The following is a 26,420-nucleotide window of genomic DNA, read 5'->3' on the forward strand; positions in this document are numbered from 1 at the left end:
GAAAAACAGGAACTTTTCTCTCATGTAATTGTTTATCTAATAGTTAATTACTTTAGTGTAGTATGAATGGCTGTGTGGGGGAGGTAGTGAGGGGCAGTCTTTATCAATTGGAAACGTTGGAAAACTTATACAGTTACATTTCTGAAAACTATGCACTCCTTCACATTTTCTGAAGCTGTCCAGGGGACTGGATTAGAGTCTTTGCTAAACTGGGGGCAGCATTCTGGCCCCCGGGCCTTGTATTTGACACCCCTGCCTGGGGCTCTGCTTTCCTCATGGACATTATCTATTCTGCTTTCCTGGGTGTTCAGCTACTACTCTGTTCTTTACATCACATTCACTTTCCCAGTACTGACATCACTACCTGCCTTCTTTTGGCCAATTAACCTCCACTCTGTGTGCTTTAAATCTCAGTACTCTTCTGCCATTCCCCCTATCAGACTCTCATTCGTACAACCGCCCTCCTCCCCGTCTCCACCTCATCCGAGTTGGTTAGAGCTACATCAATCTTCAGCTTCCATCTTCATCTTCACCACCACCAGTGTCTAGACTCGGATGAGTCCTGTCCTAAATCCTATCACCACTGGGATTCTGTTCTTCCATGATGGATCATCGGAGTCTGATCACTAAATGTGTTAATTTATTTCTTTTTCTCAATAAATCATGTCCAGTTCTTCCGAATGATCTCTCCTCATTGAACCTCTTTCAGAAGCCTGAGGAGGCACTTCTGTTTTGGCTTTACTTTTCAGACATGGAGCCCATGCTCATTTTTTAAAATACAACCTATACTTGAGTTAGTTGTATTGCATTAGTTGTATTTTGGTGAGAAATCTTCACAAATACACTTCAAGTGGACCAGTAAGAGAAGACCACACATGTAATTTCCTGTTCACTCAGGAACTCTGCTAGAGAAACTGTGGGTAATGTACCTTGCACAGCAAGATCAGAATAGTAGTGATAAAGAAGGAACGATTCGCACTCCTCATATGACTTTTCCCGATCAGTCTGGTGACCTTTGAGCCCCTCTTCTCTAAACTTGAGTCTGCCACTGACCGGTAGGCATTTTGAGTCACACCCCTGATAAACTGAAGCAAGTGAGCACAATACAGAGAACCAAAATGAAGGAAATACACTGAACCTTCGTGTCCATTCGTTTTATATACAACACACACCATTCACTGACCATGTCAAACATATGGAAAGTTTCCATATGGAAATGTTAAGCCTATAATTCCTAAGCTGTCCAAGAACATTGCCCTGAAGTGTAGAGAAATTAGACACAAGGCTGTTCCATTTTGCAAGTAAAGGTGTGGTCCAGATGAGGGTGATGTGCAACGGCTGACCAACATGCAAAGTGATGGTGCACGCCAGTGTCTGGGATTGGCTGGAGGGAGGGCCCCACCTTTGCGCTACTTCCTAATAGCCCAGGAGGTTCACCTGAGGCTTGTGGAAGGACACCCGCTGAGCTCTCACAGGTGTGGTTCTGCAGGGGAACGAGAGGTGAACATCTATTTCAGCCATGCAGGAGGGACAAGACACACCTCTGGTGAGTATCTAAACTGCAGCTCATTTCTTTTCTCTTCTTCTTCCTTTTGTTGTCTTTTTTGGTCTGAAAAGCATCATCTCACACACGTTAAGACATGTAATGATGACCACTGGATCACCATTGCGTGTCTGTGTGTGTCTCAAGCTACATTAAGATACAGTTGATCTTAGTTGATTAACTAAGATAGTTAATAATAAAGTAGATAATTAAGGTTTTCAAGTCAAACAACAGATCAGAGAACAAAAAGTTAAAATAGCTCAAATTTGAATCTTCAGATTTTACATTTTAGTTTTTTTTTAAAAAACAGAATATATTTATTAGCCATTCACCAAATCACTAAACTTGGTTAAATGGCAAAGTGTGAGGAAAAAAGGTGCTCAAAATATTGCTTTTGGAACATTATTGTTAGTTTAAATGACAACAAATGCATAAGCATTTAAAAGACGCCCCACATATGAGCCCTAACAAAGTTCATTTAAATACTAGACTTCAAGCTAGAAGTGCATGTGTGTGTGTGTGTGTGTGCATGGAAGAGTGTGTGTGTCCTTGAGATACACACTCCAGCACACATACACACAGCTGCTTGTCCTTTCCTCTACCTTTGCATGTAAATCGTCCTGTTTGCATGCCCAGTAGTCTTCTCCCTCCCAGACCCAGACCTGTAGTCAAATAAAAGCCTCCACAACAAGCTGCTCTCTCCCATTAAAACATGGCTGAACACAAATTGACTCTCCGCCTGTATATTAACCATTGCACCACAGTTGCGTTAAAACGCGTGTTCTTTACTCAAAGTAAATGGGGAGGCTACTGCTGTCGGTCACAGGAATTTGCACTACTATTATTTTTTTGTTTGTTTTAATCGTCTTTCACAAAGCTGCTCAAGCGCCCATGCAAATAAGGCTGGCTGATAAAAGTGTCTGTTTACTGAGGCAAATGGGTAATCTTATCAATATTAAATGAGCCTTCTTTCTGAGCTCAGTGTATTTTGGTTCCTATGAAAAGACTCATCCCGAGATAAACTGAACTGTAAAACAATAGCTCCGTATAAAGAAGGTCACGATGTCAAAAGCAGATCCCCTCCCCATTTTTCTCAAGGTTCTTTCCAGGTTAGGTTGTTCCAGGTGCCTTAGAGAATTTGCCACATTTTTTTTTTCTGCTGATTTATGCTGTCTTAGTTGCATATTCCTCTTCATATAATCCCAGACTGACTCCATGATGCTAAGATCAGGGCTCTGTGTCTGCCATGCCATCTGTCGCAAGACTCCTTGTTCTTCTAGCTCAAAACAGTCTGTTATGAGGCTTTAAGTATGTTTGGTGCTGTTGTAATGCTGCACAATAAATGCTGGTCTGATCTGATGCATTGACTGATGTACACAGTCCTAAATATCTAAAGCGCCTAAAATTTTGCACAGGGCTAGCAAATGTCCTCATTTCACAACTTATAAGGGAGGCTTGCGTTTAGAGGTTCAGATGCATGCCTGTTTCCCTGCTTCGTGCATACCAGCAAAAAAGAGGGTTTTGTGCCTTTGTAGTTCAAACATGGGGCACGAAGCACTTTGCATATGAAGCGAGAATGAAAATTCTGCCAGCTTTGCATTGACCACATGTACTTCTAAGAAGCTTTCCGTCTGTAGAGCCAGCGGTGAGTGAGTCATAATGGATTTATCGTTAAAGTGACCTAATATCTGGGTATTCATTTGTTTACAGGGGACGCTGCAACCACAGACGCGATGCCTGCAATGTGGGGACACGCTGGAGTGGTCAGAGGAACATGGGTGCGTGTGTTTGTGCGTGCAGCGATCTGAAACAAGAGAAACTTTTTTTTTCTTCTACAGTAGAGTTATCGGCTCTGACAGAAGCTTTTATCTCAAACGAGTGTTCAGAAGCATTCGTGATGAGGACGTCATCATCAGAGCAGCTGAAAAGGCCGATGCTTAGGAGGGCAAGAGTGCCACAGGATGAAACCATTTGCACTGGACTAACAAACATTAACTAAATCCAAGTACAGTTTTCTATTTAAATTATTCATGAGAGCCGGTCCATTCCTGGCTGCGGAGAAATGAATGCTTTCTCTGATATTAAATAAGAAGAAAAGCACAGAGCTACATTTTTCATTTAGCTAATACTGGACGAAGCAGATAAACCATAAAGCCTTTAAATCATCTAAATGAGTTCATTTAATGAAATAACCTCCCTATTTTTTATTCCATCTATGCATCTTGATCAAATTAAAAAAAAAATGGTACTGCAGGAAGCTTCAACCCTGTCTGAAAATATTAGGCTTTTACTCAAGTGAAAATGAAAGTGAGAATAAATGGAATAGCATTAATTACTGGTTTCAGTCCACTTATGTTCAAAAAAAATAAAAAAAATAAAAAATGATATGGGAAAGAAAACAAAAAGAGTGTATGTTAGGGGTATTTAAAATATCGATAATAATTAATTCAATGTACAAAAAAATAGAAATGAGTGTGGTACATGTGGAGAATTTCCATAATATAATATTATGTCTGATCAGAATCGGAATCATCGTTATTTGGCAAAGTTTGTGCATACAAACATGGAATGCATACAAAAAGAAAGAAAAAAACAGGCAATATATAAATATGCAAATATACACAAGAAAAACACAAGTTGCAGAAAGTCTTTCGAAACTATACAAAATGCAGCAAACTACAAATGGGCAGCAATGATATAATTGCAAAAGATATAAATAGGCTGAACACAGTGCAACCTGGATGAATCTTAGATATGAATTTTAATAGTGCTTTAACGTCAACGTTAAGGTGTTTTTGTTGAACTTTGACAAGCTTTTTTTTATATAAAAAAATACATAAACACACACGGTAATAAGAAGCAAACCAAATCAGCAAAGAGAACAGTGTAACAGCCTTGGCGGGTGAAATTAACTGTCCTTTTGTAATTGCAACAGCACAGAAAAGTGTTGCTGCATGTTTATGAGGAGCTTTGTGGGCAGGATAGTCTGGATAAAAATTGAATCTGATTCTTTTTCATACCTTTTCTGTGCTGCAGAAGACTGATGCATATAACAATTTCACACTTTTTTGCTGTCAGTGTCCTGCTGGGCTGTTCCTGCTGCTCTACAGTAGATGAGACTCTGGAGAATGTAGCCAGGGGACTCGGCAGCAGAATGAAGAAAGAGAAGAGCCACTGGGCAGCTGGCAGAGTTGGTGACATTGACTTTCTCGGTCCGACTAAAACGAGAGGAAAGGTGAGACTGGATGTCATAACGAGTAAGGAAGGTAACATAACAAGAGTGTGCAGTTCAACCGGTATACTGACACATCACTTTTCCCCTCGCCTTCAATCAGTTTGTGAGGGTGCGCAGCAACACCGACCCAGTGCTGATCTACCAGATGCTGACAGAAGAGTGGGGTCTTGCTCCTCCACACCTGGTGGTTGCAGTAGTGGGAGGAGATGAGGTGGCTCAGATGAGGCCCTGGCTTAGGGACACACTGAGAAAGGGACTTGTGAAGGCTGCACAAAGCACAGGTTATAATCAAGGGTACAAACTGCCCTGGCTTTTGAAATCAAAAAAATCTTTTAGGCTGCTATACTGGCAAGAGAGTGCCTTTTATTTGATATATAAAGTGTTGTTGTTTTTTTCTGTGATATTATGTGTTTTTCATTAATAAATGATATGATTAATTTCAGAATAACTAGCTTTATGATTATATTGGCAGCTACATCAGTTTAATCTGCAATCTTGGATCCAACTTTTCAGTTTGATACTCATCAGAATTCCAACTTTGCAGAGAGATCATGTAAAATTAGACATCAAACGTTCTAAACATCTTATGTACATATACAACTGCATTGCTGTTCTCTAGGGGCATGGATTTTGACTAATGGCCTTCGCTTTGGCATCACCAAGCACTTAGGCCAGGCGGTACGAGATCACTCCTTGGCCAGCACCTCTTCTAAAGTTCGTGTTGTGGCCATTGGCATTGCTCCCTGGAACATGATCCACAACCGAGAGGCACTACTCACAGCCAAGGTTCCTGTTCACACAAAGGCAGCACAAGGCCAATATTAGTATCCTCCGTGAACTAATATTTACATCTCTCATGTTAATGTGTTGTCGCTGTCCTCTTTCTTGCTGAGTATCCCTTCATATTTTCTTAAGGTTGATGAACCCGCAGTATACAAGCCTCAAGACTTGCCCCATGGATCAGTGTATTCCCTGGACAGTCACCACTCTCACTTTGTTCTGGTTGAGGAAGATCCCAACAGACCCGGAGCCACCAGTGAAATGAGGGTGAAGCTGCTCAAGCATATCTCTCTTCAGCGCACAGGTTACGGAGGTAAAAAAATCTTTTAGGTCATTGCTGGGAACCAGAATCTTCGCAGTATGCCGTATGTTAACGTTGCTTCATTAAAAGTTTATATGATTCCTTTACATGTACCTATGTAAAACTGAGTAAAAATGACACTGGAATGTACTTACGAGAATTCATTGTGACAAATGGTAGCTTTTATGGATTTCAATTATGGATGCATTTTGGCATTGTTTCATTGTGGTGTTGCACATAGTACATGTGGCTGCTTCATATATAATTAGCTTCTTTTTTACAAAAGAAAAAAAAGAAAAAAAAAGCATATTCATATTTTATGATGTTTATGAATTCTTGAATTACTTCACAAGCACAATAGCAGTGAATCTAATGGAGTCTATTTTTACCATTTTAATTGTAAATTAAAAATTTCATTGTAATTGTAAATTGTAAAGCATTTTGTGACTTTTGTTCTTGAAAAGAACTATATAAATAAGCCTCACTTAATTGCTTACTTACTACTTTTACTGCATATTCAAAAGTAGCCTGTTTCCATAAATAGTGTTTCAGTCAGTTTCCAAGGTCATTTTCAGGTCATTTTCCTTTTCGGGTTTCCAAAGCTGTTCACATTTAATATCAGAGCAAAAATAAAAACAACATTTGGTTCAACTCTCCACAACTTAGAGACAAAGGGAACACATCACAGAGATATTTTTACACATAGAGCATGCACAACCGATGTAGGAAACACTTCCTGTTAGTAACTTGCTTTAGCCTGCCCAGAGCTACTAATGCTACCCCTGTAAGCTTCTTTGCAACCCACCATCACCCCAGCTTCTCCTTTTTCTGCATTTCATTCTGTGAATATTCTTCTAGGTGCAGGAAGTTTTGAGATCCCTGTTCTGTGTCTCTTGGTCCACGGAGAACCCAGGATCCTAAAAGTAAGCTTCTTTTTTTTTTCATTGTGCTACATTAGCTTCTCAAGAACTTTAAAGGCGAAAGCACGAAGAGACCCTCTGAAAGGCAGATTTGTTTTGTCATTCAAATGTGCACATTCTCAGTTTGAACGCTGGCTAAGGCTTGAAAATTAGGCTCTGAGTCAAATTTTGGTGGTGCCATCTCCTGAGGCAGCTGGCCAAAGCCAGACTGAGAAACAAATTCTTTCTGTTTTCACAAAACTAATCTCTTCAACCAAAAAGCCCATCAAAGTCACCAATGCATTTGCATAAATAGAGCCATTACTGAGGAGATTATAGACTACAGCTTACACTGAGAAATATAATTCTTGTTGATGTTTAGTTGGGAAGTTATCATCTTTAAAAAAAAAATCATATCAACTGAAAATTCATCAGAACACTGTGTCCCTTCTTGCAGAGAATGTATAAAGGCATTGGCAATTCGACACCATGGCTGATCCTGGCAGGCTCTGGAGGTGTGGCTGACATCCTTGTCACACTGATGAATAGGGGCTGCTGGGATACGGACAGCGTTCATGAGCTGCTGCTGGACACCTTTCCAAATGCCCACCACAGCACAGACATCAGTAACTGGGTCAAGCTGGTAAGAGCGATGTGCACAGCATGGAGGCAGGCACATATACAGATATGCACATCACAAGACTTGAACATTGGCAGAAAAATAGGGCACACTGGGGAAGATTGTGAAGGAAGCTAATGTAGGATTTTCATCATTATCATCAACATTTGTATGTGATGACCTAATTAAGAACACAAGGAGGGAAGCCAAGACAACAATTTCGTAACATGTTTTTTTCCGAGCTGATACACATAGTAAAGGTACTTTGTATACAACACATTAAATTCTCTTTAATAAATTGCGTCACTCAAATGATATTTCCATAATTACTGACTATCGACCTGACAATCAGATTCAGAAGATACTTGATCACGAGCATCTCCTCACTGTCCATGACCCGGAACAAGAGAGCTCTGAGCTGGATACAGTCATTCTCAAAGCTCTAGTCAAAGGTAAAACATTTTCTTGTGAGAGATATGTTTAAGAAACTTTTAATTTCCTAAGGCTGCACAATTACAGGTTTCCTGACATGACAGTTGCAATAAGAAAGAGCTTTGACATTTTGAGCGCTTGATAGATTGTAAATCTGTTGACATTTTGTGTGTGTGTGTGTGTGTTTATCAGCTTGCAAGAGCCAAAGTCAAGAAGCCCAAGACTTTCTGGATGAGCTGAAGCTGGCAGTGGCCTGGAACAGAGTGGACATTGCAAAGAGTGACATTTTTAATGGAGATGTGGAGTGGAAGGTGAGACAAAAGGATATGATCAAGGTTTGACAAATTCTGGTAATTAAACCTGGCGTACCTTCTAAAGCAACATTAAAAGGGAGTGGGAACTTTTTCGAGTACAATCAGTGAGAGTCTGGGCTATTTAAGGTAATTAAAACAATAGCTAGCCCAGTCATGAATATGCTAGTATTCTAATATGCTCACAATGATATCAATAATATATTTCATCAGATATAATATTTTTCATTATCACTATTATAGCCAAATGTGCTGGTTTCATAGTCTGTATATAAAAGATGGATGCAGCTAGCGTGACATTGCCCACTGATTTGTGCACTTCTATTTTGAAGGCTGAAGCCTGACATTTTGGCAGTTGCCATGTTTTGCTGACATGAGATGTCATGACTGAAAAGTGGAGACTGAGTGAAAAAGCCATGATAACTGCACATAGACAGGCAGCAACAGTCCGAATTATACCCTGCCTTGTCATCTATTTTTGTCTAAATAAAAGCAAAATGTACAAACTGAGCACCATTCTCTGCTAGATATGATTTAAAAGTAGTGAATGATACCATGAAATCATCATTATAGTGTTCACTGAGATCATAAATAAAGTGGAAAGTAGTGTTGTTTTTTTTATACATTTTTATACAATCTGACCTCTTTTTGCAACCAGCCCACGCCCTCTACTGGCCGTTAGGAAGAAGGCAGGGTTTGAAAGAATTTAAGAACCAAAGAAAAAAGTTTTGACACACTTCTATGCTGGAATTCAAACCTAGAGGCTATGTCCACCTTTTTTGTAGGGGCTGTTATCATTTTGATATATTAGCCTGCTAACATTGCCAAATTAATAGATGTTAGCAATTAACACCAACCTCAAAGCACCAGCTGTGCCAGTAGGATTCACCTTCAGAGGATCATGGATGTGTGTGCAAAATTACACAGCAGACCCTGTTAGCTACCCTCTTAGACCTCTACAGAGCATGTTTTTAAAGCTGTTTAGCATGTGCAATTTGCAATATTCACATTTGCATTAAATCTGCAAGACAGGGATTTATTGAATAGTGTTATATTATAGTAATAACAATAAGAGTACCAATCAAGACTGGTAAGGCTCTTCATAATAACAGAAAATAATATTTTTACAGCTGTGAAGAAGAGAGGTCATGAGTGAGTCACTGTAATAAGTCTACTGATCTTTGCAGGCTTGCGATCTTGAAGAGGTGATGATGGATGCACTGATCAATGACAAGCCAGACTTTGTGCGCCTTTTTGTGGACAATGGCGTGAACCTGGGAGAGTTCCTTACCTATGGCCGTCTTCAGGAGCTTTACTGGTCTGTCTCAGAGAAAAGCCTCCTTCACAACCTGCTCCTCAAAAAGTACGAGGAGAAGCAGCTTCTGCTCGGAGCTGCCAGGACACATGGTCCACCCGTGCACCATCCTTCCGAGCAAGGAGACCGAAAACCCCGCTTCACCCTCTATGAGGTCGCCAAAGTGCTGAAAGACTTTCTCCACGACTCTTGTAAAGGCTTTTACCAGAAGACTCCCACGGTAGGTGATGTACTCTTCTTTTGAAAGTTCCAAACAAACAATATGCTGTCTGTGTTAGGTTTCTCATCCCTTTTGGTCTGCCAAATAAAAATGAAGCAGTGTCTCTGTGAAACCACATAAAGGTTTGCATTCATCTATGAGATGTGAGCAGCGAGCGAGAGAGTTTACCTCTAACCCTCTCAGACAGCTATATTCGCAACATTTAAGCGCCTGAAAGATGCAATGAACCAGATAATATATAGACTTTGTGGTAAACTGACTTCCCGGAAGACAGTGAATCTTTAATGGCGGCTTTAATGGCAACTCATCCTACCTACACTAATAGCAGAAAAAAACATCAAATCTACTCAATAAAGCCAAAGTGCTCTTTTCAGAGCAGCCAGCCCTTTTGTTACTCCTATCACATCATCATTTTTTTCTTTCTAACTGCAGCAAAAAAGAAATGGATCATCGTGGAAAATCACACCTGCTGTTGCACTCTAAAAATCCCTATATTTTCTCTAATTATGCTGTCAGGTTTTGTGCTACTCACTGTTGTAAGGCTGGTGGTCTCAAAGAAAAACACAGACACAGTCAAATGTTTTCTTGGCTGAAGGTCTGCTTGGCTAAATTCATTACATATTCCAGTTGACAACCAAGCAGCTATGACTTCTTTACAGCGGAGCAAGGGAAATTGGTTTTGCGGTAAAAGGACTGTCGTAGATTGACTTATGTAAGCACTGCCTGTTCTGTAAACTGTGTGCGGCTGCCTCATCTACTATACATATTAAATACATTCAGTGTTCTCTCTGTGTGCTCCAGGAGAAGCCAGCAAAGGGTCGACTGTTCCACACCCAGAAGAATCTGGCTGAGTTAGAGGAGCGCTGCGAGCATCCTTGGCGAGATCTCTTCCTCTGGGCGGCCCTTCAGAACCGGCAGCAGATGGCTAACTACTTTTGGGCCATGGTCAGTCTTGTCAGCTTCTTTAGTCGGTTGAGCTACAGCTCGTACTATCTCAGCACTGTGCGTCTCAATAAATAACTAAATGTGCCTGGCTTTGGAAAATTCTACTCAAAGCAAAGTGAAGTGAGCAGAATTATGCTGTGATAGTTTGCGTTCTGCTTTGGGTGTGATGAGCGATGCGGGCCAGCCCAGTAGAGGTGTAGGTCAGTCCTGCCATATGAAAATGTCACTCGAGATAAAAAAAAAAAAAAAAAAGAGCCCAGCAAACGGCATATTTATCAAGAACTGAGGTGAACTAAAAAGCTATCTTATCTCCAAGAACATTATTCAAATGAAGGTCAGGCTGCTTGCTGAGGCAGCCAACCAGCCGTGAGCCAGCGCATGCGTGTCTAACGTCCTGATGAAGGTAATGAGACATATAGGCCGACAAGGGATTGATGTCCCACAAATAGTTTAAATGACACTCATCAATGATAATTGCTCTTTGTTTTCAACATCTTTTCAAAGCACCTTTCATTTCTTTATTGCCATTCCCTGAACTGAGGCAACCAATTATTGTAATCTCACACGCGGTCATCATTATGTGCTCTTTTCCAACGTCTTATATTTCAAACATTATCTGAAATTATGGTAATTGCGTTCAGCGTGTGCCCATCCCCCACCTCTAGCGCCTCAGCACTCAGACTCTGGCCTGGACTCTGGCATTCGTAATTTGATTGTTTGAAGTATTTCCCACGTTGAAGGCGACAATTATTCTTGCAGGCTAGCAAAATCTCACATATTTATTATGTGCATATACAGTATGTCGACCCAGGAGCGCAAAAAAAAAAATGCAGCATAATCAACACAAATCATTGATCCTTTAAACAAAAATGGGAAGAGCCCTCTGCTGCAATATGCTGCTCTTCCTCACAGTCCAGTGCATGAGTATTAGCATTACTGGTGACTTTAAACTGACCATAGATCTGCTTGTAAGCATGAATATCTCTTGAACATCTCATAAATATGTATTTTCGTTAACCCTGGACTGATGTTCCATCCAGCATCTACCCAGCCTTCCACCCATTGTCAGCCCTTTATACTCCAAGCTATCAGAGCCCTGGTTGGATAAGTGGTTAAGAAAAGAGTGAGTCTGGCTGCTATCTATATGTAATACTTGCTTTCCTTGTCTTCCCAAGACCTGTAAGAAGTTAGAAAATGTCCATTTTTATATGTACAACAGGCAGGTTTATAATGTCAGCTATATATATATGATGTAAAGAATCTTCAGGGGAACTACCTAGCCACACTGTGATAACAGTCATTTTTTATTTATACTTTACACAATCCATGCAGTTCATATACAACCTAAAGCAAGCAGCTTCCTTCTGGGTTATTCAATAGATCAAACTACAGAGACTGAAAATAAAACAACCATTCAAATATGCCTTACATTCAAGGTCAGATGGTTAAAGCCCTTCAAGAGCCCGCTATCATACCCAAACTGTCTGACTAGTTATTTTGGCCGATAACAACGGTGTCGCACGACATGTAAGGAAGTGCCTTTGAATACAGGCTTTAGAAATCACAGGGGGGAAAAAACCTACAAGTTGTATCTGTAGTAGCCCCATGCACACAATAGAAGCATTTAGATGCAAAAGATGCAGCTCTCAAAAATTCAAATCCCCCTTTCAGACCCATTTCTTGGATACAGCTCTCTTGTAATCTTTCAGGGCCCTGAGGCGGTTGCGGCAGCCCTGGCGGGTTGTAAGATTCTGAAAGAGATGGCACGACTGGAATCTGAGGCTGAGTCCGCACGTAGCATGAAGGAGGCCAAGTATGAGCAGTTTGCCCTTGGTGAGTACGTAAACTGTTTAATGACAGGAGCTGATAATGCAATGGTCAAACACAGCAAGAGGTAAAACCTTTAACTTCAAGCCAGCAGTGCTTTGCTTTGCTTTGCTTTTTGTTATCCACAAGCACAAACAGATTCCAGTTGAGGGACTAAAATATAAATCTGGATGTAATCTAACTGAGCGGTTGACACTGTGTAACTACTGTTCTTATTGTGGCAGATGTCTTTGGAGAGTGTTACTCCAACAGTGAAGACAGGGCTTATGCTTTGTTAGTGAGGAGAACACACTGCTGGAGCAAATCTACAGTCCTTAACTTGGCAACTGAGGCAGATGCCAAATCCTTCTTTGCCCACGACGGAGTTCAGGTGACAAGAAGACACATGCGGTGCTCCGTTTTAAAATTTATACGTTTCATCCTACAGATTAAGTATTGGGAAGCCGACAGATAAGTCTGGTTCTTTGCCGCCATCTCTGCTGATATACTGGGTTTCCACAGCAGTTATTAAACATTTCCCTCTGCACTGTATGCCATTAGATACTTAGAAGCCACTCAATGCACAGTTTTGTCTAAATATGCCTCCAACAGACGCCCTTGTCATTAGAAAGTCATCAGTGAGAGTTAATTGGTATTCAGTGTCAGTAGGGAAGGTTAGCACATGGGAATGATATATTTTATTCATAGCACACAGTCGGAATTACCTTTTTAATGGGATGCTGTTAATTATTATCCAGTACATGTGTAATGTTTCAAGAGAAAGTGGGTTTCCCTGGTCTCAGGCAAAGTAGTTGCTGGTTAATGAAATGGTTTGACTGGGGGAGAAGCATTTTGATTTTGATTTTTTTTTTTTCTGTCTGTCTATCTGTGATAACGCCACATATGTTTCTTCTGTGAATATGGGCTCCAAGCTGCAAAGCAGAAATTTTGTAAGGCCTCTGGTGCCCCCTTGTGGTAACCTGAATTTAGACACTGCTAGTTTGCCAATGTTGATGAACTGATTCTGTTCTGCAGGCTCTGCTCACAAAGATTTGGTGGGGGTCTATGTCAACAGACACAGCCATCTCCAAACTCGTGGTGTCTTTCTTCTGTGCACCGCTCATATGGACCAACCTCATAAAGTTCAGGTGATCAGTCTGTTGATGTACTCCACCTTTTGTCTTTGCCATGCTGATGAGCTCTGTGTCACTCGGTTGTGTGCATTATCTGGGTTTTGGGGCTTTCTTGTCAGTGATGAAGAACTTGACAATCGTAATGCTGGCAAGCAGTTTGCGGAGCTGGACAGTCTGGACACAGAAAAGGCTTTACTTCTAAGCGATGATGATGATGACCCTCTGTGAGTTTGCTCTCTTGTTTAATTTAGAGATCATAGACTTCAGCGTGAGTGTACACTGATCTGCTTTTTGCCAAAATGATTAAGCTAAAAATATAATTTCATTTGTTGTTTATATTTTCTATTCAGCAAGACTGTTTTTTGTGACAACAAATTAGCTACTTAATGTTTTCTTTCCATTTTTGATTATTTGCTTTTAATTCGATTTACTTTGAGTAAGTTTCCAGAGTGGATTTTCTTGTTTCAGTTGGTTTTTACTGTTTTAAAAGTCTTTATTACTTCAAGCGTTAGGTCTACACTTTTTAATTTTTACTATATGAAGGGTAATTTAAGGAAAGTCAGTACAGGTTTTCCATTAAAAGCACTTAACTATTTGAATGCTGTTGACTTACAGACTTGTAGACATCCAGAGTGTCGATACACAGATCCATCAATGCTTCACAATGTTTGTTTGTTTTTTCACATCTAATTGTGGTTTAGTTTTTAGTTTAGTTTTAGTAATCTATAATAACCTTGGTGCTAAAACCCTATAAACACAAATGAGCTGCAGTGTGAATAATAATGCGAATAAAACACTTCCTGATGTCCGTCACACCATCTCAGACTTATAACATCAGTAAACATGTTTGAATTTTAGAATCCTGGCTGTTAATCTCCATTTACATGATTATATCTATAGTTAGATATAGATTTGTCTTTACATATTAATGTGGTGTCTTTTTTTTCCCCAGGGACTCTTCACCTGGAGGTCAAGCAGATCAGAGCTGCGCCTCTGTTTGGTGGCGTTTCTTATTGCGTCGCTGGCGTCGCTTTTGGAGCGCTCCTGTAACGGTGTTCCTCGGCAATGTCATTATGTATTTTGCTTTCCTCTGCCTCTTCACTTACGTGCTCCTGCTAGACTTCCGCCCGCCGCCGCCTCTTGGCCCTGGAGCACAAGAGATAATGCTCTACTTCTGGGTCTTCACAATGGTGCTGGAGGAACTTCGACAGGTGATCATCTAATCATGCTGGCACCTATATGATGCCAAGAATCAGCATCTTTCTCTCTAGGCAGCGTGACACCTTTTTCGAAGCAGTGGCATTTCTATTAGACGTGTTCGGCTCTGACACATCTGAGTAGGAGGTGATGTGAATCGCTACAGTGAGCTCATTGTCTCAGGGGTTTTAAGCCTTTCGCCTCTTTTTTGACTCCCTCCTAGTGAGCCAGGTCAGACAAGCATGATCCCTTATTGCACCGATCCCACTGAGCTCTCTTCCCTTGGGCACAAAAAGACCCAGATGACAAAGTCCTTCAACACTCTATTTTTCAATGTGTATTTCAGACAGTGCCAGAGCTGACAGAATTATGGTAGAGATTTCCAAAATAAGAACCACACTGCTGCAGGCAACTCTGGCATGTTACCATGCCCAGCAGGGCCCCTGTGCATTCAAAAGGATGGCTCTGAGGTGCATGCCTTTTCCTAAATGAAGATAATGCCACAGGGGCCTTGTTATCATACTTTTTTACAAATAAAAACTTCAACAGCCTAGTTCTACCAGCTTTTTAATAAACGAGTAGTCCCAGTCTGCTCCCTCTCATAGAGTTATAACAGTAGTGCATTTTGCTCATTTTACCATCTTTTACTGCAGATTTATTAAAATGATTAATTGCTGAGTGTAAGCTAGGTTTACCTTAAGTGTTTAAATCTACAGCTTGTACCTGGGGACAGTTGAAAGTATTTGGATGTCATGTAGACATCTGTCGAATGGCACTCAAAGCTTTCGCACAGCAGACTGTGACTTTGTGAAAGCACACACGCTGCCCTCAGCTTATTGACAAACCAACTGCGCCATCAAGGGACCAAGCAGTGGTTCTTAAGGCACGTTCAGGTAACCTGTTAAAGTCACAGGAGAAAAGTCAACCTCACACTCTAAGTATAAAAGACATTTGACAGGACTCACCATTTGCTTGCACTGAAGGTCCCCTCTAAAGCAGCAGGGCTGTGGGGACTGCTGTGCAATACCACACATTTAGGCATCAAGCTGATGCCAGGTAAAAGACCACTATTAATGATACCAAATACCAATGCTTTTAAACTACAAAGGCAGCCTGTGCAGGGGAGAGCAGTGTATCATGATTTATGACATGAATCATCATCAATTTGAAAATTCTGAACACATTTTAATGAGCACTAAATCACTGTGATTAGTATTTTCCACAAAAATTAGCTAACACAACAAAACACACCTTTCAGCTTTTCAGAGTGAAGTATCGATCGTATCGTGCTAGTATCGATCTGATACCAATACCAGCCTTGGTATCAGTACTATTGACTTTGGGATCGACCTCTAGCTGTGGTCCCTGGAGGTCTGTTCGAATGTCGTTCTAGTATTTGATCTGAAAGAAGTCAAGACAGGCTCAGATTTTCTGATGAACAGTTTTACAAAAATATTCAAAAAGGATATATCTCTTTATTAATCTTTATGACAACAGAGCTTCTTCACTGATGAAGAGATGAGCATCTTAAAGAAGTTTAAACTCTACGTGGAGGACAACTGGAACAAGTGTGACATGGTTGCCATCTCACTCTTTGTTGTTGGGGTCTCCTGCAGGTAAATCTAAATCTAATGTGAGCACTTAGGCTTTAGTATGTGTCGTGGTGATGATTGTGGCTAAAGCATCAAAATAAGTAAGCAAGTGGTTAAATGAATGAATGGCTGAATGCAAAAAAAGTGTTGCTACAGGGTGTGATTTATTTATTATTTTTCTCTCAGGATGGTGAATGACACCTACGAGGCGGGAAGGACAGTTCTGGCCATTGATTTCATGGTGTTTACTCTGCGTCTCATCCATATCTTTGCCATTCATAAGCAGCTGGGACCCAAGATCATCATTGTGGAAAGAATGGTGACCAAAACAAAATCATGGCTTACGTATAAATTTAAATTGTGCTTTTGCTAATAGACCAAGACGCCTAAAAAGAAGATTAAGACGGAGATCTTTTGCTCTCTCTCTTCTGTTTTTTAAACAGATGAAGGATGTCTTCTTCTTCCTGTTTTTCTTGTGTGTCTGGCTCATTGCATACGGAGTTGCCACCCAGGCTCTCCTCCACCCCAACGACCAAAGGATTGACTGGGTGTTTCGCAGAGCGCTGTACCGTCCCTACCTGCACATTTTTGGCCAGATCCCTTTGGAGGAGATAGACAGTACGATACATCCTTTAACTGTTTATCTGTTTGTGAAAAATGCAAAATACTTTGCCAAGACGTGTAATTAATGTTTTGTTTATGCTTGCCATTGGGGTTGTAATCTGTTTGCCCTAGATTCTTTTGTTCCCCCCCCCCTTCTAATCTTATCGCATCTTGTTCTTACATTTAATGGAGCGCAGCTGCTCGCATGCCTGAAATGAACTGCACCGATGACTCAGACGAGATTATCGAGGGCCTGCGGCCACCATGTCCCAACATCTATGCCAACTGGCTGGTCATCCTGTTGCTGGTTATCTACCTCCTCGTCACCAATGTCCTGCTAATGAACCTCCTCATTGCCATGTTCAGGTCAGGGGATGAGAATCCAGGAAAACGTGCATACATTTGCCCGTCTGATCACATGAGATGAGCCAGTGGCTTATTGAAATTATAAAATTAAAAAGAAAAACACACATACACACACACAAACTGGTTTACTTGCTTCTTCCCCTATTTGCAGCTACACATTCCAGGAAGTGCAAGGCAACACAGACATCTTATGGAAGTTCCAAAGATATAACCTGATCGTGGAATACCACAGCCGTCCAGCACTGGCCCCACCCTTCATCATCATCAGCCACCTCTCTCAGCTCTTCCTCAGCCTGATTAAGCAGCCGGAGTCCAAGCAGGAACGTCTTGGTATGAAGGCTCTATATACACTTTTTCATTAGGGGCTATTAAGCCGTTATTTGAAACAGACATTGAAAGAGTCCTCTGCGGCTTAGGTGGCTAAACAAAAACCAAATCAAACACAGGCAAACACACGGCGGGCTTATCTTTGTCTTTCACCCACCACGTGGAACTTTTTTAGGTTAATTGGTTACTCACTTCCTTGCTTTTGTGTGTTGCCAGAGAGGGAGTTGCCGGCGGGGCTGGACCAGAGGCTGATAACATGGGAGACGGTGCAGAAAGAGAATTACCTGGCCAAAGTAGAGCGTCAGCACTGGGAAAGCAGCGAGGAGAGACTCAAGAGCACCTCCTCAAAGTAACGGTCACTTTATAATTCTTCTCAAAAGTTTGCATGCTATTCTCAAAGCAATTAAGTTAGAAACTCTTGTAGTACCTGCACAGCACCAACCTGCGTCTCTTAAGGTTAAAATGTTCTAAATGACTTTGTTTGGGATCAAGAGTTCAAAGCTTGCTGAAGACTGTCAGTGGATTTAAGGACCAAGAGAGACGACTGGCATCCATGGAAAGTCAGGTAAACGGTATACTGAGCTCAATAGCACCATCCAGGGATGCATTTTCCCAAATCTATTTCAAGTTTAAAGTCTAGTGCAGAAGTAGTTTATAAGTTAAAAACAGTGACCTCTGACTTTTTTTTCCTCCAGGTCAGATATTGCGGAGAGGTGCTGTCCTGGATGGCTGAGTGCTTTGCTCAGAGCACACTCAAATGTGGGAAGGATGCGCCGAGAGTTCCGAGTGAGTCAAAAATCAGCGAGAAGAATGACAGTAATTATGCAAAAAGATTCAAACACAGTGCTTTGTGCCTTTTCGATGTAGTCCAAGCAATAATATGTCATTCTCTAGCGTCTCTTGCAGGCGACAAGACAGATGGCGCTGCTGCAGATGCATCTCAAAGTCAAACAGCGAATGAAGCGAAGCAAGAAGAGAAAACAAAACCGGGACATCCAGGATATGGGGCCAACAAAAAATTTCCTTACATTGATGAATAAAAGTGATAATGGCTGCATACAGACAGCTGAAGAATACTGAGAGAGATGAAAAATATTTTTTAATCCAATAAGGGGAAAATGGACCTTAAATGAGTGAAATGGTGTTTTATTTATAAAAATATTGGGTCCTTTAGAGGAAAACATTAAATGTTCCACTGTGGTAACTGTGTTTAGGAGGACAGCTTTCATTCATCCAATCAATTATTAGCATTTCATGGAGCGTGACAATGTTGCATTCACATTTACACTTCAATTATTTAAGGTTACATTAGTTAGGAGCTTGAGTAAAAGGCACTTTGAGTAATCCGTCCATCATTTTTGCTGTTTGTGCCACAGTGATGCCTCAAAAATCAGGATGGGCAGAAGCAGTGACGCTTGAAATGCGGCATTTGGAATGGACAATAAGTTTTTGCTGATTCTGTTCCACACAATGACCTTTCTCACAAGATACCCCTGTGGAGCTTTTGTGTTACTGCTGTGTTTCTCATCAAAATTCTCTGTGTGAGATCCTGGCGTGCCACAAATGTGGCAAATGCATCACTTTCTTCGTAAAACATCTGAAAGGGAATTTTGAACGTTACCACCCCCAAATGCCCTTTGTCCTACAGTGGAACAGAGAGATTGTTCCTGATTAAAAGGAAAAATGGCCAGCGTTAGTTCACTGCTTGGAATTCTGTTTCGCCTTTTCAGGTTTACTTGTTCATTTGCATCTATTCTAAGATAAATAGCACCTCCAGTGTTTCCAATATATGCTGTTTACCCAGAATATACAAGGATGGAGAGGGAGGGGGGGGGCTCTAGGCTTCCATTGGTTTGGCTTGCCAAGGTGAGTCAGTAGACTAAGCACACATAAGGGGAATGAAAATAAGATTGTGTCTATGCTAATTATTATAAGCGTTTAACTTTCCATTGTTACCTAGTGACCCTTTTTTTTGGTTCATGATTCAATATTAGATAACATATGATCAACTGTGGTTACAACAAATTCCCACAACTGATTCTAGGGATTTAAGCCTGTTCACTTAGGTTTTTATAAAATGCTCAATTGTCATTTTCATCCTCTGCTGTTAAGAATATGCAATACATTATCCACATACCCTGCACACACTTGCAGATGACAAGGGAAAAAAAAAACCAAAAAGTCATCTGCTCTTTAAACAATGATTGAAAAATGACACTAGAGGTAAAAAACAAAACAAAAACAAAAACAAAAAACCCCCCCCAAAACCTAAAAGTCCTCATGCTGTGTTCTACATCAATAGCAAGAGAGCCTGTGGTGCTGAGCTGATTAGATACAGTTCACATGGTCTTAACAGCGTAGTTTTAAAGTAAATATCTCTCATAATGATCTAAATGAATTCTGCTGTACATCTATTACAACAAACATTGAGATCTTGAAAAAAAATAAATACTAACTATTTTAAAAGGTTGTTAATGTCAATTTTTCTTCCACTTGATCACCATCAATTAAAAATGAACTTTACTGAATTACTAAAACACTGGTAGAGGTACCATAAATGTCAGCTTGTGGAAGATCCCACACAAAGGAGTGCGACTTTAGTCTCTTGAAGCAAATGCCTCAGGTCCTCTTGGCTGTACAGCTGGTCCCTCACGGTGAAGGATATTGTCAAAACGTGGCGTCACCTCGCAGCGGATGAGCAGAGTGTCGTCTTTAACATAAGCTCTCTGACTCAGCTGAGACAGGTGCATGAAGGTGACATAGCCAAATCCTTTGGGATTGCGCTGAATTGTCGGCTTCTGGAAGGCCTGTAGATCTGGTTTAGTCTCCATTGCCTCCATGTGATGCTGACCCTCAGGGCCCTGGTCTAGGATGGCGAGCCGGATGGTTCCTTGAAATGGCCAGGTAAGCTGCCCATCAAAAGCTCCTTGCATGGTGTGCACAAATAGGGAGATGTAGTTGGAGCAGCGAGGGGCATTGGGGGTCTGCAGGTGTAAGCGCAGGCACAGCTTGTAGCCCGGGCGGCCTGTGTAAAAGCCGGGGCTGTGCTCAACCACTGGCTGGCCCGCTTCTTGGTTCCGCAGGTGGACTGAAAAACCTTTGAGGCGCCAGATGAAGATACCATTGCAATGCTGGGCCTCCAGCTCTTTTACTGTATCCTCCAGCATGGACACTCTACGCCTGAGTTCTGCTAGCTGGCCTGCCTGTGAAAATGAAATGGGAAAATATTTGAGAGAAAAAGAAAGAAAAGAGGCTTTGAGACTAATCTAAAAGAACAAAAACAAACCAAAACCCCAAAAGGTCAAAATACACTTGGATATCACTTACTTGGGTGTCTTTTAAGATGATGAGTTCACGCAGCTGGTGATCCTGCTTCACCAATCGTCCATCCATCTCACGGAGCCTCTGCTGCATCTCTTCACTAGACGGACCTGGAGCACAACTGCTACTGCAGCTCAGAGCTGCAGCCCCTCTGGGCCCACTACAGGCCAGTACTGATGCTGCAGCTCCTTGATCCTCAGAGGAAAGTGAAGGTCCTAAAGTCCTCAGGGGTTTGGGTGTAGTACCATTGAGGCTAAGGCCACGCAGAAATTCAGCCATGTAGCGCATATGCATCTGTGTGAACTCCTGCATGTGCTGAGCCAGGTTGTGGCGCTGCATCTGCAGAGTCAAACCAGCTTTAAAACTTGTGTCGCAAACTACAAAACCTATTAACCCAGACCTTCCCAAAGTGTGGGGCGCAGAGCCATTGCAGGGGGGGCGCAGTATGAAAACGGGGAAAAAAACAAAACGCTTGGACACTGCTGCACAGGGCTCCCACACAAATGCAAAGCAGGAGATGAAGCATCGCTGAATATGTTTCCAAACCAACTTCATTCTAAGCCAAAGACTAGAAAATATTGTGAAGCATATCTTCCCTTTGGCTTCACCTGCACAAGTGCTAAGGTAGGTCTCCCCTGCAGAATTGGTTTTCCCTTCGTCGGGAGCAGCGCTGGGCTGTTTAAATCACAGACAAACAGTATCCCACATTCTTGATTTTTAGTTCACAAACACTTGTTGTAATAACTAACTACTCCTGACATTTTGGAGATGTTAGCTCTTTATACAGTAAAGTTACAGTGGGATACAAATAATATCAGGCTGATCCTGCCACGATTTGTTCCCCCGGTTCAAATCACAGACTAACAGTATCCCACAGCTGTTTATGTTTTTAAACCCATTTTGCACAGAGAGACATTTTTTGAAAAATGTATTGATAGCAATGTTGAATATTATTAAACAGGAAAAAACAACTACATGTAATAATTACACTGTGACGCCTCTGCCTTTCTAAATAGAAAGACAGTAACTGCGTGTATATGTAAGCTATAAAACCTGACGATAGTCAGATTAACAGTATTTTGTCTCTATCTGCCATTCTGCAATTCATCTCATGTAAACAATAACGTGGCGCACAGCGTGACGTGAAAAAAGGCACACACCTTTGACGTTGCGTGACGAACTCTGTATTCCTCGTCCACACGTAAACACAAAAAAGGAGTTTTAAAAAATCTCTGTTTTCGGTGATTCGAAACGCTGTTTACGTGTGGACGAAACAGCTGCGTTTTCAAAATTACCCGTGTAGGTGCGGACGCAGCGTAAAAGAGTTAGTAGTTTATTTTATTACTACCTGTAATTTATTGCAGATTACTTGTATTTGCTTAATTGTTTACTAAATGTTTGAGGTGTGAAATAAACCATAATGGAGCAAAATATGGGTGTGTGTGGTTGGAGGATGTGTTTGTGTTTGTGCTTGCGTGCGTGCGTGCGTGCGCGGGGGGCGAACATTTTTCTTGTAAAACAAAGGGGGGCCCAGCAAAAAAAGTTTGGGAACCACTGTATTAACCTATTAAGAATATGCTGTATGAGAGCTGAAAGAATGGAAATCTAGAAATTGATCACCTACCCTTTCTTTACATCCAAAGATGCTAAAGTTACAGGCAATAGGTGCTTTTGGGCAATCTGTGTCACAGTGAGACTCCATCTGGGGGGGAAAAAAAAGTTATTAGTAAATTAGCTTTAGTCATATTCAGAATGGTTTTTTTTTAAGCATTTCAAAGAGATTGCTTATTGCTGAAAATGACAGACAAAGGGAACAAGGGAACAGGAATAACAGACAACAATTAAAACAGAAGTGGTTCCACTTTCTACTGCTGAAATGGTGACAGCCCTTCTGCACTGTAACATGTGATGTGACTGAGTTTGGAATGGTTCCCCATTGCTTAAACAAGAGAGTAGTTCCTGTTTTGATCACCACTTCCTAACCGTTCATTCACCTGAGGCCTCTTCTTCATGGCAGACTCTTAAAAGACTCACCTGGTCTCTGACGAGCTCCAGCTCACAGTACTGACACTTCACACTGGCAAAGGGACACTGTTGCTGATGAAGCTGAAAGAGCAAATGAAAGGAGACTATTAGGAAAATTTCCCCACAGACACACAAAACATCACTGTAACTCTGCCATGAGATCTGTTCTTGAAAAGTGATTCAATGGTACCTCTCTCTCCTCATAAAGAAAGCATGCCACACAGTCTGGACATGACATGGGTCTTTTTTGGCACTGAACAGTTATGTGCTCTTCTAGTTGGCTCTTTTTCACAGACTGCTGGCACTGTGGACAAGGCACAGTGGCAAACTCACAATGCACCAAATGATCCTGGAAGTTAAAACAATAAAACAAAAAATAAATAAATACAAAAAACATTTCATTTGCTTCTGTAGCAGGAAAGTCTTCATCTTTAATCATATAGCATTTAAAAGACATCAAGTGTCAGCCAAAGTGCTGAACAAAGGGATAATATATAATCAAATAAAAACAATTAAAATAGATAAGATGAAAACAGAAAACATTGTGAGACATCCATATATGTTTGTAAAAATATGTGTACATGCAAATATGCACATACATATACAAAAATGTACATTCAGCACACATACATAAACATAAAATACATGTATACGTATACACATGCAAACATCATTCAATGAGATAAAAGACCAGAATAGCTAAAACAGAATAAAAGTGGTGTCAGGAAAGCTGTAACAATTCCTCTGTCCACACCAGAGAAAGACACAAACTGGGGGATGAACTGTTATTTATGTGCCAAGAAAAAAAAGTGTAGTTGTGGTGGTGTTCTCTGAAGTCATTTTATTGTGTTGACAAACTTGTTCTACAGCAATCTCAAAAATGTCTACAAGCCGCTGACACCTGTCCATTTTATGAAGTTGGCAGTCAGCAGTAGTGAGAGGTTTATAATCACACTGACAAACAGTTTTTAAAAGCAAAAAGCTTTTAAAAACAAAAACAAAGTGATCACAATCATAAATATGTCTTTGAAATGTTCACGTGCAATCCAACTGCATCTTCAAACACCAGCCTGTTAACATCCCTGACTTTGTGTTCTGTGTTGAGCTGTGTTTGGATCAAACATGTCTGTCACGGTTTTTTTACCTCCAAATGCCGGAGCTCCATCTTGTCGGCACAGCCCAAGTTTGGACAGCGAACAGTTAGCGACAGAATTTCCCTTTTGGCAAAGTTATCAGGGAACAGTTGGTCTTCTGACAACATTTCGTTGTCCACTGGGCACCTCTGTCCCGTATCACTGATTTGCAAGAAGAACAGAAATCGTTGGTCCCTTTTGTCTACTTCACTATTAAAACAAGTACCAGTGAATTTTTGGATCATTCAGAAGCCTTTCCTTTCTAAATCATTACTTAGTAATTTGCCAGATTGCTCTGATGCTAATAAAGAACTAACAGGGATTCGAAACTGGCCTGTGAAACTTGTGATGATAAATGAAATAGAAACCTAAGTGTTTATTGTTGATTAAAAAAATGCACAATAGCATACCGGATGGATTTCTCAATGCAGCTCTTGCAGAAGCGGTGACCACAGCGTGTTTGAATGGCGTTCCTCAAAGCCATGAGACAAATGGGGCACTCGTATTTACTCTCCAGCGGTGGATCAAACTCCACATCGTAGCCCTGCGGGGGGGCAGCCTGAAAGCTGCTGCTGCTCATGAAGGCACTAGGGTTCTCTGAAGGGCTAAGAATGGACTCCTGTTCTTTTTCCAGCATTGCCAGAGCACAGCCAGACAGCGCTCCACCAACAGCTCCATCATAGCTGTCTTCCTCCAAACTCCCCTTATTGCTTTCACAGCAGGCCATTTGTAGCAGGTGGCAAAGTCTGAAAGAGGTAAGGAAGTGTGAAATAAATTCTAACTGTATTAACTTTAAAATAGTATAATAAGTATATATAAATAGTATATTAAAATAGTATATTTCCCTGTTAGTTCTGTATTAACTTAACACACTGGTTACTGCTACAACTACACATGTTTCTTTTCCAGCTATTTATTAATGAGTGACTTATGTGTATATATATATATTGTACTATTGTACTATTCTTAGTTAGCGTATTGTCTGTCTTGTTAATGTTGGTTTATAATGGAGCACTGTAACAAAAAAATAATTTCCCCCAGGGATCAATAAAGTATTCTGATTCTGATTCTGAAATAGACATTATGCATTTTTCTGCTTTTAAAATGGGGATATGTTTACTTCAGCCGCACAAAAGAGATTTTCTTTTTGTATGAAACTGCTAAAAAGGTTTTGTAAAGTTACACAATGATATGATGTTCAAGAAATATCCTCCTACAACCATCTTTATAATTTCCTCCAATCAACTTCCTCCCTTCTTTTAGAAAAAACCTAAAGCAAATCAACTCATTTATCATGAAAACAGGATCCCTATGGGAAGGTTTTAGGGTTATTTCTAATGATCTTTTTCCTTAATGAGCAATCAGACAATTTATTTTTCACATAACCACATTACCAATTCATTATTTGGCCTTTCCTTACTCGTCCACACCTAATCTGTGGGTTTGTAAGCAAATCATATAACAGAAGAGTTAACACACTGCTCCAAAGACACACACACACACACACACACGTGGGAATTCACTTCAGAGAAGATTCTTGGATTCTTGCAACAAACCAAAATAAATAGAGAAATCTTCACAAACCCGAGTATGAACTAATGAAATATGCAGTGTAGTCTTTGGTTGGTTATTAATACTGAACAACACATTTTGTAACAACTGGAATTAATCTTAAAGACTCAGTCTTGAACTTAGATTGTAAGATTAGTACCATTTATCGTTACTCCTTATATCCCACCTAGCTTAACAAACCAAATAAGCTAATCATCCTTGACTATATGCAGCTTTGTAGATAAAAACATGCCAACCAGACTGTCAACCTGTACAGTGAGTCATGTACAAGCTATGGGCGTCGTAACCTCCTCCTTGAAGCTACCATTGCCCTACATGGGGCGTAACTTTTACTTTTCATTAGTCAGCATCAGTCAGTCGATAAGGTTCTGCCTAAACTCCAACATTCGGTATCAACTTTTTTTTATTTAAAACACGTTACAGCTAGCTAACAGTCTGCATACAACGACTGGAAGTGTTGGCACTTGACGAACCAGCCATGCCCCTGGATACGGAACTACAAATGCGAATCTGGTTGCAGTCAAAAGTAAAGTATTAAAAGAAAACCACTGACCAAAACAGCGGGAAGCGAAATCACGTCCCCCACATCGGCGAGAAAATCGTTATAAGCTCCGAATGTGTCCGTGAACGCAGGTTTTTATTCTCGTAGCACACCCACCTTTGCCTTGAAAACGTCTCGAACTTTTGGTATCTACAGAATTTCCTGTTTTTTTCTTTTTCCAAACGTCATCAACGATTACATTTT

The 26,420-nt window shown here is 40.8% G+C and overlaps 2 protein-coding genes across 4 annotated transcripts; one reads left to right on the plus strand and one right to left on the minus strand.

The window, feature by feature from the left end:
- Positions 1 to 1,466: 1,466 nt before the first annotated feature.
- Positions 1,467 to 18,831, plus strand: trpm5 (transient receptor potential cation channel, subfamily M, member 5). The gene is made up of 25 exons (XM_087840852.1): positions 1,467 to 1,546; positions 3,254 to 3,321; positions 4,622 to 4,778; positions 4,879 to 5,059; positions 5,398 to 5,564; positions 5,694 to 5,871; positions 6,718 to 6,782; positions 7,216 to 7,401; positions 7,730 to 7,829; positions 8,002 to 8,120; positions 9,308 to 9,655; positions 10,457 to 10,600; positions 12,310 to 12,433; positions 12,652 to 12,797; positions 13,442 to 13,554; positions 13,659 to 13,763; positions 14,492 to 14,750; positions 16,234 to 16,352; positions 16,515 to 16,647; positions 16,772 to 16,946; positions 17,129 to 17,297; positions 17,449 to 17,627; positions 17,841 to 17,973; positions 18,117 to 18,189; positions 18,320 to 18,831. The coding sequence occupies exons 1-25, from the start codon at positions 1,520 to 1,522 to the stop codon at positions 18,662 to 18,664; spliced, it is 3,813 nt and encodes a 1,270-aa protein (XP_087696978.1). The 5' UTR covers positions 1,467 to 1,519; the 3' UTR covers positions 18,665 to 18,831.
- Positions 17,182 to 26,389, minus strand: traf6 (TNF receptor-associated factor 6). 3 transcript variants are annotated; one of them, XM_035909092.2, is made up of 9 exons: positions 26,229 to 26,388; positions 25,498 to 25,538; positions 24,514 to 24,849; positions 24,115 to 24,265; positions 23,161 to 23,319; positions 22,980 to 23,051; positions 22,570 to 22,647; positions 20,952 to 21,284; positions 17,182 to 20,827 (listed from the first exon to the last, which is right to left on the minus strand). In XM_035909092.2, the coding sequence occupies exons 3-9, from the start codon at positions 24,828 to 24,830 to the stop codon at positions 20,222 to 20,224; spliced, it is 1,716 nt and encodes a 571-aa protein (XP_035764985.1). In that variant the 5' UTR covers positions 24,831 to 24,849; positions 25,498 to 25,538; positions 26,229 to 26,388; the 3' UTR covers positions 17,182 to 20,221. The 3 variants fall into 3 exon arrangements, with proteins under 3 accessions (XP_035764985.1, XP_035764986.1, XP_006793845.1); XM_035909093.2 differs by lacking the exon at positions 25,498 to 25,538 and having other exon boundaries at positions 26,334 to 26,389; XM_006793782.3 differs by lacking the exon at positions 25,498 to 25,538.
- Between the last annotated feature and the right edge of the window lie 31 nt (positions 26,390 to 26,420).

The sequence above is a fragment of the Neolamprologus brichardi genome, chromosome 1 (genome assembly GCF_056152115.1).
Source record: "Neolamprologus brichardi isolate AB-2024 chromosome 1, ASM5615211v1, whole genome shotgun sequence".
NCBI classification, from domain to species: Eukaryota; Metazoa; Chordata; class Actinopteri; order Cichliformes; family Cichlidae; genus Neolamprologus; species Neolamprologus brichardi.

Bases quoted from the DNA above. Each gene is read 5' to 3' on its own strand.
- trpm5 (XM_087840852.1), top strand. From the start codon at position 1,520: ATGCAGGAGGGACAAGACACACCTCTG. The intron at 7,830-8,001 runs GTAAAACATTTT...TGTGTTTATCAG, and splicing joins TCTCAAAGCTCTAGTCAAAG to CTTGCAAGAGCCAAAGTCAA. The intron at 9,656-10,456 runs GTAGGTGATGTA...TGTGTGCTCCAG, and splicing joins TTTACCAGAAGACTCCCACG to GAGAAGCCAGCAAAGGGTCG.
- traf6 (XM_035909093.2), bottom strand. From the start codon at position 24,830: ATGGCCTGCTGTGAAAGCAATAAGGGGAGTTTGGAGGAAGACAGCTAT. The intron at 24,266-24,513 runs GTATGCTATTGT...CTTGCAAATCAG, and splicing joins TGCATTGAGAAATCCATCCG to TGATACGGGACAGAGGTGCC. The intron at 23,320-24,114 runs GTAAAAAAACCG...TTTAACTTCCAG, and splicing joins TGGAGCTCCGGCATTTGGAG to GATCATTTGGTGCATTGTGA.